At 45.2% G+C, this 17,872-nt stretch overlaps 1 protein-coding gene across 5 annotated transcripts in view; it reads right to left on the bottom strand.

Annotated features, from left to right (window-relative positions):
* Positions 1-17,872, bottom strand: part of PHEX (phosphate regulating endopeptidase X-linked) — a 69,730-nt gene that overhangs the window by 19,790 nt on the left and 32,068 nt on the right. For all 5 annotated transcript variants that reach the window (XM_085860599.1, XM_085860601.1, XM_085860600.1 and 2 more), the window contains exons 11-16: positions 14,509-14,637; positions 12,451-12,552; positions 4,764-4,841; positions 4,551-4,654; positions 1,758-1,816; positions 1,469-1,523 (exon numbers count right to left, since the gene is read on the bottom strand). In XM_085860599.1, the coding sequence (XP_085716725.1) occupies positions 1,469-1,523; positions 1,758-1,816; positions 4,551-4,654; positions 4,764-4,841; positions 12,451-12,552; positions 14,509-14,637 (527 nt within the window). The remainder of the gene's footprint in view (positions 1-1,468; positions 1,524-1,757; positions 1,817-4,550; positions 4,655-4,763; positions 4,842-12,450; positions 12,553-14,508; positions 14,638-17,872) is intronic.

The raw sequence follows: 17,872 nt of genomic DNA, 5'->3' as shown, positions 1-17,872 counted from the left end.
TTCTCAATAAAATGTAGTCTCATGGAGTAGCTAAATGGCAGAGGGTTAGCTGGTCCACAGCCTGGTGTTGGCGTACTGGTTAAGGTGGCTGACTTGGGATCCGAGGGTCCTGAGTTCGAGCCCCGTTGGTCACTGAATTAATACTTGGTGGGGTTGACTCAGCCTGTCATCCTCCGAGCTCGGTAAAATAAGTACCAGTGTACTGGTGATAGGGACACTGCATCAGCAGCACAGCCGCGTCCCTAACCGATGATGCAACCAGCAGCCATAAGGCTGCACTCGACAGAAAGAAAGAAAGCTGGTCCACAAACTGTCAGGGCATCAAAGTGGAACGTGGAGAGAAAGAAGTCACACATGAGTGGATGAGTGGGAGAAAGGAATGATATGGGAGTGCAAGGGGGTCGGTGAGAGTAGAAAGGTGAGGGGAAGATGGGCAGTAATCTTGGAGACTTGAGAGAGGCCGACGAGGAAACAGATGCAAGGAGACGGTTCCACAGAGGAGGGAATAATAGAGGGATGAAGGAATTTACAAGGAATTTTTCTGCGCAGGAGGAGGCCATTCGGCCCATCATGCCTGCGTCACACCAATACCAGATTTTAAAATAAATCCGTTCATACCCCTTCCCTTCGTGTGCAGTCTTTTGGATGCTACACTGGTTCCCATTTCGCCGACCTCAGAAGGATGACAGGCTGAATCAACCCCCTGGTGCTAATTAATCGGTAACGGGGCTTGAACTCAGGACCTGAGGATCCCAAGCCACCACCCGAACAGCTCTCGGATCCTAAGGAGGAGAGGAGATTGGGACCATACTCTGTGCAGAGCGTTGGTGCTGCTTAAGCAGTCTCCTTGGCTATTGGGCACAATCCTGGACGGGTCGCCACTCCAACACAGGCTCCCAGCATGCTGGCACTCATTTTGTCGACCTCGGAAGGATGACAGGCTGAGTTAACCCCACCTGGTATAAATTCAACAGCTGAGCAGGATTTGAACTCAGGACCCGAGGATCCCAAGCCCACCACCCTAACTGCTCTCGGATCCCAAGCCACCACTCTAACCGCTCTAGGATCCCATGGCACCACCCTAACCGCTCTAGGATCCCAAGCCACCACCCTAACCGCTCTAGGATCCCAATCCACCACCATAACCGCTCTAGAAACCCAAGCCACCACCCTAACTGCTAAGCAGGTTATGGAGATGAGTGTTCAGATTAAGAGTGGGTAACCATGCATCAGTGTGTGTTCAGTTACCAAGCAGCTGTTCCTTAACGGTTTTGAACTGAGTGCTAGCTTGAGTGCTTAAGCCACTTGGTGAGCGCTCTAGAAGGAAACTTGGCAACTGAACACTGGATTGGGTGACGATCATTCGTTTTGCGATGAACAGTTTTTCAAGTCTTTGAGTGAAACTATTGTGGGGTGTTCTATAGAGTGGGATATTCGATGTGATGCTGCTGATGGTGGTCGTACTTACAAGGGGTACTCCTTCCCCCATAAAAATGGCTTCTGTAGTTCCCCCGCAGGAAAGCCTGCACGAGGAGCAGAAAGCACGGGGTTTGGTTTGATATCACCTTAAGCAATGCACCCGTCACGGACAGGTGCACCACGTCACCACGACAGAGTGCATCCGTCCGAGTTTCCGTAAAAGTTCGCGCAGGCACGTACATGATGCGACCCTACGGTGCTTTAGGCACTCCACTTCTCCCAATGCCTTGTCACGGAGCAGCAAGCGTAAAAAAGGTTAACATTTTACACCGACTTACGAATCTGATTGGTGTAGCTGCTGTAGAAAGCATTCACGATTGTTGGATTTGTCGACCACCTTGTGGAGGAAGGGGAAAATGTCAAGGGAAGGGCATGGAGTTGAACTTGTGAAAATTCTTACATACGTGTACTCTTTTTCAATCAACCTCCTTCGTTCTGACGGGGTGGGATTATAAAACCTCCGTTGTATGGTGCATTACCAGAAGGAGGCATCATGGAGCCCACTGTCACATAAAGCCGGCTGTCCTTTGGTTATAAACGTTAAAGGTCCCACAGCACATTTCGAAAATCCAGCCATTGTGTGCTATTTTCTTAGCTCCACTCCCTGTGTGGGATTTTATTATTTTATTTATTTGTTTTAAAATCACCACTCTTTGTAATTGGTAGCAATATGCAGACATGTGTGTATATGGTGTAGGATGTACTGCGAGCCGTTTTACCTCGCAGATGCACAGAAATAAATACAGTATTTGCAAATGGGTTAGCCTGCCCATTCACAAGCCGCACACACGGGGCACGTGGCTGTGTCATTAGTGTCGACTGCACTATTAACCATTTCAGCTTCAGTGTGTCTGTCCAGGCACTGCAGCACAACACAGACACCAACTAGAAGGGCACTCGGTGGAGCGCATACCTCCGCCAGGTAATACATGACCCACGAGAACATATCGGGCTCAATACATTTTTGAGATATCATGATATATATATATATATATATATATATATATATATATATATATATATATATATATATATATATATATATATATATATATATATATATATATATATATATCGGTTTAGCCCAATTTCTCAATGATGAAGAATCACTTTAAAAATTCTCAGATCCGGATTCGGATCGTAACTAAAATTGAATCATTTCTTCCTTGTCACACAATGAACCTGTCCACCAAGTTTCATCCAAATCCGTCCACAACTTTTTGAGATATCCTACACACAGACAATCAAACAGACAAATAAACAGACAGAGGGGTGAAAACATAACCTCCTTCAGCTTCGGTGGTGGAGGTAACTAGAAAATAAAAATCTAAAAATGCAGAGTCCGTCCACGTCCACTTTGTACTTAAACTAAATTTGATGAAAAAAAAAACAAGAAAAGAAATATAAAATTCATTAATTATTTTCTTATGATTCTCATAATCGAGGTTGTTGAAAATTTGATGACAAATGGTCAAATGATTAAAAAAACAGTTACTGCCTGTCCAGATACACTGAGGCTCAAATCTATACTCATAAGTGTGTGTGTGTGTGTGTGTGTGTGTGTGTGTGTGTGTGTGTGTGTGTGTGTGTGTGTGTGTGTGTGTGTGTGTGTGTGTGTGTGTGTGTGTGTGTGTGTGTGTGTGTGTGTGTTCATAAAGCAAAACATTTTCTCTCTGTTAATATATATATATATATATATATATATATATATATATATATATATATATATATCTCTCTCTCTCTCTATCTCTCTCTCTCTCTCTCTCTCTCTCTCTCTCTCTCTCTCTCTCTCTCTCTCTCTCTCTCATCCTCACTTCGCCCTACCTACTACACAGCAGCACTCTTCCACACATCTCTCTCTCTCTCTCTCTCTCTCTCTCTCTCTCTCTCTGTCTCTGTCTCTGTCTGTCTCTCTCTCTCTCTCTCTCTCTCTCTCTCTCTCTCTCTCTCTCTCTCTCTCTCTCTCTCTCCCTCTCTCTCTCTCTCATCCTCACTTCGCCCTACCTAATACACAGCACCACTCTTCCACACATCTGTCTCTCTCTCTCCCTCCAGATGTGTCTGGGTAGAGTTTGCCTCCAGAACGGGAGTTGTATCCGGACACCTCAGGGCGGTGTTTGTCTCTGGGCGTTATTTATCGTATGAATTTATAGTATGTCTGTTTGTCTCTGGGTAGAAAATGTACTTTAGACATGATTTTATTGTCATCTTCACTGTTATTCTAAAACAGAATAATTTTGATGAGAAAGTACGAATCGTAATTAATGCTCCACTGCACGTGCACCTTCCCTTACTCTCACCTCTTGCTGCCTTCCCTTCCCCCACCCCTCATCACTCTCCCTCCCTTCTCGCTCCTCAACCCATCCTCGCTCCCCCTCCCCCTCTTTCTCCCTCCACTTCCTCACTCTCCCCTCAACCCATCCTCGCTCCCCTCCCCCCTCTTTCTCCCTCCACTTCCTCACTCTCCCCACTCTCTCTTCCCCACCACTCTCTCACTCTCACCCCTCTTTTTTGCTCCCCTCTCAGTATTACCGTCAGCGAAGCGACGGGTGGTATGTGCTAGTGGTAAATAAATAAACATGGAAGCGATTAAAAACAAATAAATAAATAACGGCTGTCAGGTGCTAATGGGCAGAGGCCAGGCTGACAAGGCCTATTTGTATTCGCTGTGACTTTGCTCTTTAACATTTTGACCCAATGATTAATTATTAATTATTTTTCTCCATAGTCTTATCAGGGTTTGTTGAAATTTATTGACAAAAAGTTCCAGAGCAGTCACAGGTGGTCATGCACGGTAAAGGTGATGGCCACCTAATGTTGCCCAATCTGGAGTAGGAATTGAAAATATTCTAAAGTCGCAATTTAGCTCAGACAATGAACTAGTACAGACATGGGAGAGCAGACTCAATATATACCCCCATCAGAATGGTGGAGGTGATGGGATGCCTACCCCATTAAAGCCACCTTTCTAACATTTCGACTCAGGTAATATGCGGCACTTTATGGATCCAAATAGGTACTTGACCCCCCCCCCCCCCCTGAGGCTTCACGTCTCATTGGATTGAACTCACCAAGTCTTCACCACAGGTTTGCGTAGCCACTTGAAATTCTGCTGTGACTTGTGTTCCAGGCACTGCAAGATATTCCCGAAGTAGTCGCCGTTGGTGAAGAGCAGCTGGAGGAGAATGCGCGCGGTGACGTTGGACTCGGGTGTCTCGTCGAGAAGAACTTTACAAATAACGGCATCGCTTCTGATTGGGCTTTTGTTAAGGTGAGACACTGACCCGTTCTACGTCTTCATTCAGGTAAGTGTCATTCCGGAAGATGCTGGGATAACCGATCTTTGCCATGACAGCTTGAGCCTGCAGGAATGGATGGGCAATGTGACAACAGTCTGGTGGTTGCTAAAGGATTCTTGATGTGTCAAGTAGAAACACAACAAACGTTAAGGAAAAATTAAGAGAAGCTGAACCGGAATGAAGTGAATTATGAAATCAGTGAGAGTGTTTTTGGTTAGACAAAACATATATTTCAGAGGAAAACTGTCATGTGCACTGTTGCGTGTCCTGTTTGTGAGAAGTCAGCCATTTTGAATCACTAAGCAAGTGTTTTTCTTTTTTTCTTTTTAATAAACGCCCTCTCCCTACCCTCTCATCCTCGTGACCTTTTAAACAGTACTGTACTCTTGTATTTAATGCTGCTCAGTCAAAACACACTAAAACTTTGATTGATTTAATGGAGTGAAAAGGGAAAAAAGTCTTGAAGCTTAAAATTGCATTGGAAGAGAGTGCAAACTTTTCCATTGCGGTAACCAAAACTATGGATGCAGACAAATGGTGCATTTAAAAGTGGGCATGAGAAAGGAAGGAGGTAGGTGTTTGGGGATAGGGGAGTTTTTAACAACACACACACACACACACACACACACACACACACACACACACACACACACACACACACACACACACACACACACACACACACACACACTTCAGGAGGTTGTTTCAGAAGGTGGAACCTTAGATGAGAATCAAGACATGAACAGTGGTTGATGGCCGGTAGGAAGCTAGATTCATGGACCAGATGAAGAAGTAAAGACCAGATTGGCCACCAGAGCGGAGGCGGTGCCATCATAAAGATTTGAAAAAGTTGCATCAACGGCAAATAAATTCCAAAATAAAAATAAAATAAAGGGGATAACAGTGCAGACCAGAAGACAAACAGAAGAAGATACGAGGAGGATGGGAGCTGAGCGCTCTCCAGGAGTAGGACAGAGGGATGGTGGAAAAGTGGCCGCAATGTTGTGGGAAGGAGCTGTGCGATGAAGCAAGGGAGTGGAATGTGGAGCGTAACTGGCCAGAGTCACTGGAGACCCTGCGGCGAAGGCGAGATGAGATAGAGGGAGAGGAGACATCAAACCACCCTCATGGGGAGGGGGAACAGACCCAAACAACTTAGTCATGGGCCGAGTGAAAACACCGACACAGACGAAGGGGATGGACACGGCGGATGATAACAGGCAGAAGGATGGAGGGGAACAGATGGGTGAAGAAGAGAAGGATGAGGATGATGAGCAAGAGCGAAGACTGGAAGAAGAGCTGGCAAACAAAATAGTGTAGATGAGATTGACACCATTCGAGGAAAGACTACAACTACACAAAATAGAAAACAACCGATGGATAAAAACGCTGGTTGGGAGAACCAACTGTGGAAAAAAAACACGAAAGCACTCAAAGAGATTGGTTCCAAAATCATCCCCATTAAAGGAACTCAACACCGTGAGCTTTGCAACGGCACTGCTCATCCAAGAAAAAGGAATCTACGAGGACCCAAAATAACACAACAAAGATGTGGATTGGATCCAAAACTTGGAGAGAAAACAAACAAACATCTAAAGGAAATGCCTCCGGTGATATTTAATGAAGAAGAAGAAAAAAAAACTTGCAAAAGTGCTGAACTTAAAAAAACCCAGGCCCGGATGGAATTCCAAGCTTCTGGCTAAAGCAACGAGATGCTCTGCACAAACACTACGCTCGAGCATTCAACAAACTTATCCAAGGGAAGGAGACCTTGGATGAGTGGCTCACAGTAGGTAACACCTTCTTCATCCCAAAATCTGAAGACTCCCAACGACCTCACAAGTATAAACCAATAACTTGTCGACCAACAACGTACAAACTTCTGATGGGAATCGTCACAGAATTGCCATCACCGAGCACAAGAAGGAGGCCTAGAGGCAGAACAGAAGGAATTCAAGAGGGGATGATACAGAACAATAGACCGCCTACTACTAAACAAGGCCAGACTCGAAAATTGCAATACAAGAACCACCAAATTATCCGCAGCATGGAAAGATGACAAAAGAAAACTTTTGATAGTGTCCCACATTCATGGATAATAAAATGCGTGCAATTGTACAAGATCAACCCCCAAATAATGAAACTGATGGAGAAAGCAATGGAGCTTTGTTATAGCACATTGATGTTACAGCACTCGGAAGGAAAGATCGAAGTACCAGGGGTGAAGATATGTCAAGGGATCTTCCAGGGACACAAGCTTTCACCCAGGGAGGGAGACAAGCTTCCTGTTTTGCCTGGTCCTGGGGCCATTGAGCAACCTCATCAATGAGCAAGGACATGGATACATCCTGACATCAAATATGAGAATGTCCAAAGAGATAAGAAAGGTGACACATCTACTTTACATGGATGATTTAAAAGCCTTTGCACAAAACGACGAAAAATTGGCAGAACACCTCAAATTAGTGAAACGGTACTCTGATGACATTCAAATGGAATTTGGCCCAGACAAATGTGCCAAGTGCATATTCGTACAGGGTAAATCAACAAAAACAGAAAACTTAAAAATTGATACAAGTATGTACAACTACAAGGGCACTCAGTAGAGTGTATGCCTCTGCCAGGTTGATTACTTTATGTTTTGTATCTCACTGATAGGCCGGATCTGGATTCGGACCTCAACTAAAATCTAATCGGCTTGTTCTTGTCACCTAACCAACTCTTCCACCAAGTTTCGTCCGAATCCGTCCATAACTTTTTGTTATATTGTGCTATATATCGTTTTAGCCTGATCACTCAATTGTAATGAATCACATAAAAATTCTCAGATCCGGATCTGGATTTAGATCTCCAAAATCAAATTAATTCTTCCTTGTTACATACCCAACCTGTAAACCAAGATTCGTACGAATCCGTGCATAACTTTTTGAGATATTTTGTTCACAAACAAATAAACAAACAGACTAGAAGGGCACTGAGTTGAGTGCATACCTCCATCAGGCTGATGAGTTTACGTTTTGTATATCCCACTGTTTGGCTGGATCTGGATTCGGATCTGAACTAAAATTTAATTGGCTTGTTTTGTCACCTAACCAACTCATCCGCCAAGTTTCGTCCGAATTCGTCCATAGCTTTTTGATATATTTTGTTCACAAACAAACAAACAGACAGACAGAGGTGAAAACATAACTTCCATCCACCGAGGGTGGTGGAGGTAATAATACAATAGCGAGACAACAAAGCATCATACGAATACCTCGGAGTAGAAGCCCCTAAATATCAGGTCAGGTCAGGTATGGGAGCATGTGCCAGAACAGCACGTCGCTGCGTCCACTTTCCGCCGGTACTCCAGGGGCCTCCGTCTGGCCATCCCCCAGGCAGATGCCAGGCCCATCCCCATCTCCTTGAGATGATGGTCAACCTGTTGCAACCATGAGGCACGTGGTCGACCCACTGGCCTCCTCCACTCATGAGACTCCCTCGCTGAGAGAATCTGGTGAGCAGGATCAGAGTCAGGAAAACGAGCCACATGTCCATACAGCCGCAACTGACCCTCACGGACCATGCAGGAAACAAATCTCATCCGAGTCTCTCTCAGCAACCGCTCGTTGGACACAAAATCCGACCAGCGATAGCCAAGGATTCTCCGAAGAGACCTGGTACCAAAGGAATTAAGTCTCCGTCTCAGATCCTTGGTCAGAGTCCAAGTCTCGCACCCATAGAGCAAGACTGGAAGTACCAAGGACCTGAAGACTCGGACTTTCGTCCTCCCGCACAGGTACTGGCAGCGCCACACCCCATGATCCAGTGAATCCATGACTCCCCAGGCCCGACCCAGACGTCTATTGACCTCTGACTCGCAGCCAGCAGAGACATGAATATCACTGCCAAGGTAAGTGAATCTCTCCACGACCTCAACATCCTCACCACAAACAGACACAGACAGGACAGCAGCATCCAAGATGTCACCGAAAGCCTGGATCTTAGTTTTGACCCAAGAAACCCGTAATCCCAACGGCTCCGACTCCTCATTCAGCACCTCGAGGGCCCCCAAGAGGATGTCTAAAGTCTCCGCAAAGATGACTGCATCATCTGCAAAGTCAAGGTCCGAGATCTTGACATTCCCAAATGACGCACCGCAACTTGATCTCTCCGACATCCTCCCTAAAATCCAGTCCATACAAGTGCTGAAAAGTGTGGGGGCAAGTACACATCCCTGACGAACTCCAGTAACAACTGGAAATAAGTCAGAGATGGTACCACCACACTTCACAGCACTCTCAGTACCTGAGTAGAGTTCAGACATCAGATCGATCAGTTTTGGTGGCACCCCACGAAGACCAAGAATCCTCCAGAGGACATCCCGATTCACTGAATCGAACGCTTTACAGAGATCAACATAGGCTGCAAGCAGCCCCTGCCGAAACTCTCGTCTGCGTTCGGTGAGGACACGAAGTGCAAGGATACGGTCAATCGTTGACCTCTTTGGTGTAAAGCCTGACTGCTCTGGACGCTGGTGCTCAAGCAGATGGTGGCGAACCCTATCGAGAATTATCCGAGCAAAGACCTTGCCTGGCCCTGAGAGCAGCGTCACCCCTCGGTAGTTGTTGCAGTCTTGGCGATCACCCTTCCCTTTCCAGAGAGGGACAACAAGGCCCCTCTTCCAGTCAGTTGGGATGATGCCTGTGTTTCAGGCAGAGCACAAAACTTCATGCAACGACACGAGTGCAGCATTTCCACCAGCCTTGAGAAGTTCGGCATGGATGCCACAGATCCCTGGAGCTTTGCCCCGTTTCAACTGGTTCACCGCAGCCCGTGTTTCCACAAGCGTAGGTGGACCACAGTTGATTCGAGGGTCAGCAACAGGGATTGTAACACCATTGACGTCCAACTCGACAGTTGGGGGATCAGCCTGGTACAACCGCTCAAAGTAACCGGCCCAGCGGGCCTTCACTTCAGACTCCTCTGTCAAGAGCCTACCACTCTCTGCTCGAACTGCAGTGCTCCGAGGGATGGGCTTGGATGAACGTAATGTGCGAATTCCCCTGTAAGCGGGACGAGAATCACCTGTCCACAGGTGATGCTCTACCCCCTCACAGATTCCTCGCACATAGGCCTCCTTGTCCACCCTCAGTGCACGTACAGTTTTACGCCTCAGCTCCCTGAACAGCTCAGCTCTGCCATTCAGCCTGGCCCTGCGACTCTGGTCAATGGTATCCAGTGTCCCTTGAGAGACAAAATTCTTCTTTGCCCTGCGGTGAGCAACATCCACCGGCAACATCAAGGACGGTGGTCTTGAAGGCGCACCACAACTCTTCAGGACTCCCCAAAGCACCCAGACCCCCCAAGTGTCCACTCAGCCTGTTCGCAAACTCCTCAGCTACTCTCTCATCCCTGAGCTTGCCAACATCCAGCCTCGGCTGGGATGGTACCATTCTCCAGGATTTAAGGTGCAGCTTTAGAGTTGCTACAACAAGCCTGTGGTCAGTATTGAGGAACTGAGCACTCCGGTAGACCCTGCAGTTCTGGATCATCCTCCAACGACTGTCAACGAGGACATGGTCAATCTCCTTTGCCACACCGTCAGCGTTGGAATACCAAGTCCAGCGATGAGCTTGTCCAAGTCCCTAAATATGTTGAAAATCAATTACTAAAGAATACCTGCGTAAAACGAGACTGATCTTGAAAACATTCCTTTCTCCAAGGAATAAAATCAAAGCCAGAAACAAACTCATATAACCAGTATTCTCGTACACCTGTGGAATAATAAACTGGCCACAATCAGAAATCAATAAACATCAAACCAAGGAAACTCCTCACCATCCACAAGATGTTTTACAAAAATCAATGTATTCTGCCAATGTGCCTACTGAGACGAGAAGGAGGTGGTGGCCTCATGGAGCTCAACCAAGTGCACAGAATTATATCTGTTAGATTGGAAAACAATGTGAAAAGTGCAACAGACTACTGAATCCAATTTGTAAGCAAACATGAAGACAACAAACCAGAGAAGGTATCCCTAACCCACTGAGCGAAATTTTTTAAAAGACAGGTGTGAATGGAAGATGTCACACAAGAAACCAAAACAACAACAAATACAGTCCCAACAATTGCAAAAAATATTAAAACGAAATATCAACAGATATACACCAGCAACTGGGAAAACAACAAAAGAGCAGGAAGGTATTAAAAAAAAAACAAGAGTTTGACAGAGTGGGAAGAGACAATGAAGGATCATTGGAATGGCTAAGAAGAGGTCAGCTCAACTGGGATGGAGAACAAATCATTATAAATGCCCAGGACCAAGGACACTACACCAATGGCTTTAAGAAAATGGCGGGACTGAGTCAATCAGACAGGTATAGGTTCTGCAAGGTAGAAACAGAAAGCACGAGCCACCTCCTATTGGAATGTGAAAAACTCATGTCAGAACACCTGTACACACAAAGGCCCAACAAGGGATGTCGAGTAATCCACTGGCATGGCTGGAAAAATCTCAATATCCCATTTCCAGAAAACTCATGGGAACACGAACCAAAAGTGATCATTGAAAACAAGGAAGTAACACTCACGTACAACATGATGATCCCATCGAGCGTGAATATAGAAAACAAAGCATTGTAACCGGATATAGTATTGAGGTACAAAAAAGAAAAGAAGGCATTGCTAATTGAGGTGTCAGTACCCAGTGATTTTGGCCTGAACAACACAGAAATCTAGAAAATAAGCAAATATCAAGATCTCAAAAATGAAGTTAAAGATCCTGGAAGTTGAAGAGATCTGAAATTGTACCAGTGATTATTGGAGCAAAGTGATTGATTAAAAAAATAACCTTAGAGAGATCTTAAAAACCATCTCTGGTACTATTACTTCAAACAAACTACAGTTGGAAGCTCTCCGGAGCTCGGTGACGATCCTCAAAAGAGCCCTCGGAACAAAATCTTGAAAACAAGAAAACTTCACAAATTGGTCCATGAATCATGATCCTTTACTGAAATGGAGGTGGATACTTTGAGACCTGAGAGGACTCCTTCACATCTTCTGAAACCCGCATATGGAGATAACAATCAATAACACACACACACACACACACACACACACACACACACACACACACACACACACACACACACACACACACACACACACACACACACACACACACACACACACACACACACACACACACACACACACACACACCTCGTTTCTTCATGCTTGTTCCTCACAATTCTACTTATTTATTGTCCAGTATCAGCTATTTCTATATCATCACATTATAATTTAATGTATTGCTTTAAATGATGTTATTTTCACAACATCCCATATTCAACTTCATTTTAATTGTGAACCTCAAAATAGTTCCTTCACCTAAAGGATGAACCTGAACCGATAAGCAATTGACCCATTTCCTGACTGCCCAGATCATCAGCTGGGCACTGCTCTTCCTCGAGATTTCGATCCTCTCAGCTCAGAACCTCTCCAATCAGCCGGTCCACAACCACAACCATGTACACACGTACATCTAAGACTTGTGCTTAAAATACCAGCTTTTTCACTTTCCCTAATGTAATGCTATATTTGGCAATCCTTCGCTTTCTTGACTCTTTCATTGACCTTTCACGTTGCAATCACCTTTTTACTTTTGGCTCAACATACGATCCTTCCCTACCTTCTCTGTGGCGCGTTGCTTGGTGTCTGAGTCCATCCAGTCATTTTCCAACTGGAGCATGTCCACAAAAGCCCAACGAATCTCCTCTACTAGCTCCTGCATCTGAGGAAAAGGATACATAACATTCCCTTCGGTTACTTATGGGTAGTTTTAGCTTATGTAAGATAAGCTATAAGGGGTGGTCAGTTAGCTTGTGTCCAATAATTAAAAAAAAAAAAACAATAAAACTTCATTTTTCTTTGTTTTAATGAAAACAAATTCTTCCACTTTTACCTGCAGTTTTATCCCTTTAACCAAACGATTCCATCCATCCATTGGGACCATACTCTGTGGAGAGCGTTGGTGTTGCCGAAGCAGTCTCCTCGGCTATTGGGCACAATCTTGGACGGGTCGCCACTCCGACACAGGATACCAGCAAGCTGGCACTCATTTTACCGACCTCGGAAGGATGACAGGCAGAGTCAACCCCACCTGGTATTAATTGAATAGCCAAATGGGATTTGGACTCAAGATACTAGGATCCCAAACCCACCACCAAAACCATTAAGAACCAAACAATGATTCTTGGTTAATTTATCGACCAATCTTAGATTTGTGAATTAGGTCTTTTTACGCTTAAAATTCTACTCCTTTTAACTGGTTCTTCAAATGGGTTGAATGTTCCAGGTGACCAGGTGAGCACAGGCTGGTGACCTCTAGGCCGAGAAGTGTTGTCTGTTTTATTGTGCCGTCTGAGAGAAGAAATTTGACTTATTATCCTCAAAAATGTACCAGCAGCTATAAGGTTGCCTTGCAACAATCTTGAGCCTCCGCCGAACGAAACCTTTTGTGTTTGTGTTTATTTATTTATTTATTTATTTATTATTCTGTGCATTTTTCTTTGCAGCACTAACATTCGTCAGTTGTATGGGGAGCAGAGGGCATCGCGACATGGTGCGGCAGCAAGCCGCAGTGCCTATCGATTGGCCGGGGCATCTTGCACTGAAGCTTTTGGCAGCAGCAGTGGCAGCTTGGCAGCTCGCCGATCCACAGCAAGGCAGTACCTCACATTGCCATTTGACAGTGATCGTCACAATTGCTCAGATTGAGGAACGATAGGCTGGAAGTTAAGGTGATTGTTTTATCATGATATTTGGACTATGAATCGGGGATCGGGTGGTGGTTGCGGGGTGGAAAGAGGTAACTAGAGGCACAAAAGGAGAAATATGGAGTAGCAATTACCCACTAGTGTGCTGTATTAATGTCAAGCGTGGGTTGGAAATCACTGAGCAGAGCCACGGTAATGAGAACAGCGGGATAAAAAGGTGCCATTGGTGTTTAATTTAGTATGAGAGGACACAGGAAATCAAGAATGGGATGACATCTTTTAAAGGCTGAAAGAATGTGCACATGGAGGAAATGAAGCTATGGATGTTTTCACAGGCACACTTGATTTTCGTGGTGGTGCGGTTCAGAATGCGCTGTTCCCTCTGGAGGATAATGTGCTTTGTCCAGAATGTGTAATCCATACTCTGCCAAAAGCTCTGATTCTGGTGGAAAGCCAGGCCATTTTGCATGAGTATTAAAGTGCTCCAGAAAAGGCACTTCCAACCCCTTCTATGAACCTGATAATCACCACCTATCAAGCGAATGATACAATAGAGTGTGCAGTATGGATAGCAGTTTGGGGGGTGGAGGGTGAAATGACTGTCGTGGGGAGCTTAATTCCAGAGATAGGGTGGGGCAGCATATTTTACATCCTCCTGTGGGACAGTTTTTTTTGTTGTTGTTGTTCATCTGCATTTGCAATCTGGAGCTCAAGTGAGCAAAGGGCAAGCACTGCAGCGTTAACACCGGTTGGGCATTCTAAAGGGAATCGGAGCTTGGACGATGCTCAGTTTCCCTGGAATTTCATGAACTCCCTGTTGTGAGTGAGGGAGCATGGTTTTATCAGCAGCGGATGCTTAAGCCATTCTTTGTACCGTTTGGGCGTAATGAATGGGCTCTGCAGAGGGTGGCTGTGACACGGTGGCTGTGACACGGTGGCTGTGACACGGTGGCGTGCACAATGAGCCTTACCATCTCCATTTTGTCATCTTGGAAGTGCTCATCGATGAAGAGGCGTCCTATGGGCATGGAGACCATCATCTTTGTCATAATCACGCAGTGTTCCCAGCGCGAAGGCAAGGAACGGGTCCCAAACACTTCCTTTTCGAGGAGAGAACAAATGGTGTGAAAGAGGGACAGGAAATGGGTAGAGGAGTTGGAAAAGGGAGTCAGGGTTTAATGTTTGGAAAGAATGAAAGGATTATTTGTTTTCAGATTAGGCCATTTTAGTAAACCTGTTTATCAGTGACTATAGCAGACATGTCTGTCAGGAGAGACTTTAAGTGTTTTTGTGACTTTTTCAGGATATTTCCAGATCGTTTCCCAACACATAATTTGACATTTTCTGCACCAACACTCAAAAAGTGAACAAAGAAGGAAACAGGTAGTGGTACATTCAAAATACACCACCCCAATGCCAAATAAATAAATAACAAATCCTGTAGCAATCCTGCAGACATCACCAGGGCACCTTCAGCGCCCGGCGACGCCGCCTTGCAGCACATGGAGTCGGAATTGGGAGAGAGAGCGGTGTGCAATAATTGATTGATTAATTCCATAATTAAAATAAGTAAATAATAATCATAAAATAATTAATTTCTCAATCAATTGCCGAATAGCACACCGAAAGCACCACTGTTTCATCCAAATCTGTAACTTTTTGAAAATTAACAATTAATCGATGAATTGATTAATCAATAAATCAAAAATACCCTTTTCGCCAAATCACTTGGTCACTATCGCGTCCAAATATCAGCTTCCCAGCTCAAAAGGTGCCTGAGATATTGCCAGGATGAGAAATAAAATAAATAAGTAATTAATGAATCGATAATAATTAAGTAATTAATCAATTAATTGATTCATCAAAACATAAAATACCTTTTTTGCTAAAGCACATCTTCACTTTTGTCCCCAGATTTCAGCTTCCTCGCTCAAATGATGGCTGAGATATCGCCCGGATAAACAAACAAACAAACAAACAAACAAACAAACGGAGTGAAAACTGAGTCCCTCCATCCGGCGATGACGTCATGTCTCGCCTGGATATGCAATTGTGAAGGAGCGGTGGACAATAAAAGGAGGAGACAAATCAATCTGCATCTCACCTTTTCCAATCGGTCTATGGCGCAAAATAGTTATTTCTTAAATCAAATAAAGTATTACAGGGATGATGATTTTAACCAGGGGTTGGAGTATTTTAGAACCACTAATGATTCAGTTGATCACAAGGATCACTCCAATCACTAAAATGATCGACATAACTTTCATTCATTTGATGGTGTGATTTATTTCCGACACAGCACTCCCTCATCCACTTGGCTACTCATTCACAATCAGTATGAGAATCCTTGGCATTTTCGTGATATCCAAAACCACCGTAGTTTGAGATATACTTCCGGAGGTCTCTCTCTGTTCTATTCACTCTCTCATTTGCCCAAGGTCATCTGCCATCTGCTTGGAAATCTGCTAACATCACTGCCCTGCATAAAAAAGGTGCAAAAACAGATCCCTGTAACTACAAACCAATCAGCCTTCTCCCAATCATCAGCAAGGTGATGGAATCCATCATCGCTTCAGACATGAAATCCTTCCTCTTCTCCAATGGCTTGATTTCCAATCATCAATTTGGTTTCAGACCAGGTCACTCTACCCTGGATATGCTGCTTCTGCTCTCCCATCAATGGATGGAGGTCCTCAATGCCAGACAGGAAATCCGAGCCGTATCCCTGGACATATCACGTGCTTTTGACACAGTCTGGCACCCTGCCCTACTCACCAAACTCTCTTCCCATGGTATTCAAGGCCATCTCCACTCATGGCTCGCAGACTTCCTCTCCTGTCGCAATCCACGTGTGGCCCTAAATGGAGTTCTTTCATCCCCTCTTCCTGCGCAGGCTGGAGTTCCTCAAGGTAGCGTTCTGGGCCCTGTCCTTTTTCTGGTTTTCATCAATGATCTCTCAGACTCTGGAAAATCCTCTATTTCTCTTTGCCGACGACTCCACCCTCTGCCGTACCATCTGTCATCCCTCAGACCGGCAAGCAGCAGCTTCTTCGCTCACTGCACATCTGGATAAAATCACAAACTGGTCCAACACGTGGAACATGTCTTTCAATCCAGACAAATCTCACACTCTCACTATGTCTCTTCGAAAGGACCGTTTACAAAACCCCCCCCATCCACTTTCTCAACAATCCTCTGGAAGAAGTCTTTTCCTTCAAGCTTCTCGGTCTCACTATCTGCCATGACCTTTCCTGGGAAGTCACATTTCCAACCTCGCCTCAAAAGCCAGTCGCCGACTGGGAATCCTCCGTCGTGCTAAGTCCTTCCTCGGCCCTCTTGAGCTCCTGACCACTTACAAAGCTTTTGTCCGTAGCCTGATGGAGTACTGCTCTCCCCTCTGGGCTGGTGCTCCTGCCTCCCACCTTTCTCGGCTTCACGCTGTCGAAACCAGGGCATTTAAGATCATCGGCATCTCCCGCAATGAAGCTGAGTCTTTGGGCCTCTCACTCAATCACCGCAGGTTGGTCGGTGCTCTTTCTGTCTTCTACCGACTCCTCTCCAGCCTTGCCCCCCCCGCTGCTCTCTCTGCGATTTGTCCCCACCACATTTCCACAGGGCGCTCAAGGTCCGCCAACAACCCCCTTCTGGTAAAACTACCAAAATCACGAATCACTGCTCATCTTCACTCTTTCATTCCTCTTTTTTCCCGCCTTTGGAATGAACTTCCTCACTCTATTCTTTCCCATTCTTCCCTCCAGGCTTTCAAAACAGCTGTTCACCACCACCTCTTATCTTCCCCCATCCAAATCCTCGATCTTTTCTACCCCCAATAATCCACCCAAGCCCACTTCCTTCATTTCTCCTGCTTTCCTTCCTGAAAGTCCCTGAAATGTCCATCTTCTCTTCGCCATGTTCCCCGTCCCATCCTCATCCCTCTCCCTTCCACAGTTCACCTAATGTGTCTGTTCCCCACTGTTTTGTCCCTTCCACTCCCGCCCCTCTTGTCTCATGCCTCCTTGCTGTGAGTTGTGTGTTAGCTCTCATACGAGCCTCGACCAAGGTATACAAAAAAAAAAAAAAAAGGTCTGTCGGTAGAGCAGAAACTTTTTTCTCGAAAAGGTTTCTATCATCAGCTCATCGGCATAGACAAAGTTGTCCGTTACCGGTCCTTTGAACCATGTTAGTTGTCACCATCAATCTTGACCAATCCAGATTTGTGTTTGACGGTACACAGACATTTGAAGACATTAATTTGAGACTACTCAACACTAATTTTTCATCATCTTTCGAAAACAGTCATTCTACAAGACGCTCAAGGTCATCCTTTTTTCTTTT

Source organism: Eptatretus burgeri, chromosome 16 (assembly GCF_056783735.1).
Source record: "Eptatretus burgeri isolate ZD-2024b chromosome 16, Ebu_testis_v1, whole genome shotgun sequence".
Classification (NCBI taxonomy): Eukaryota; Metazoa; Chordata; class Myxini; order Myxiniformes; family Myxinidae; genus Eptatretus; species Eptatretus burgeri.
This window is presented reverse-complemented; position numbering and strand designations above follow the sequence as displayed.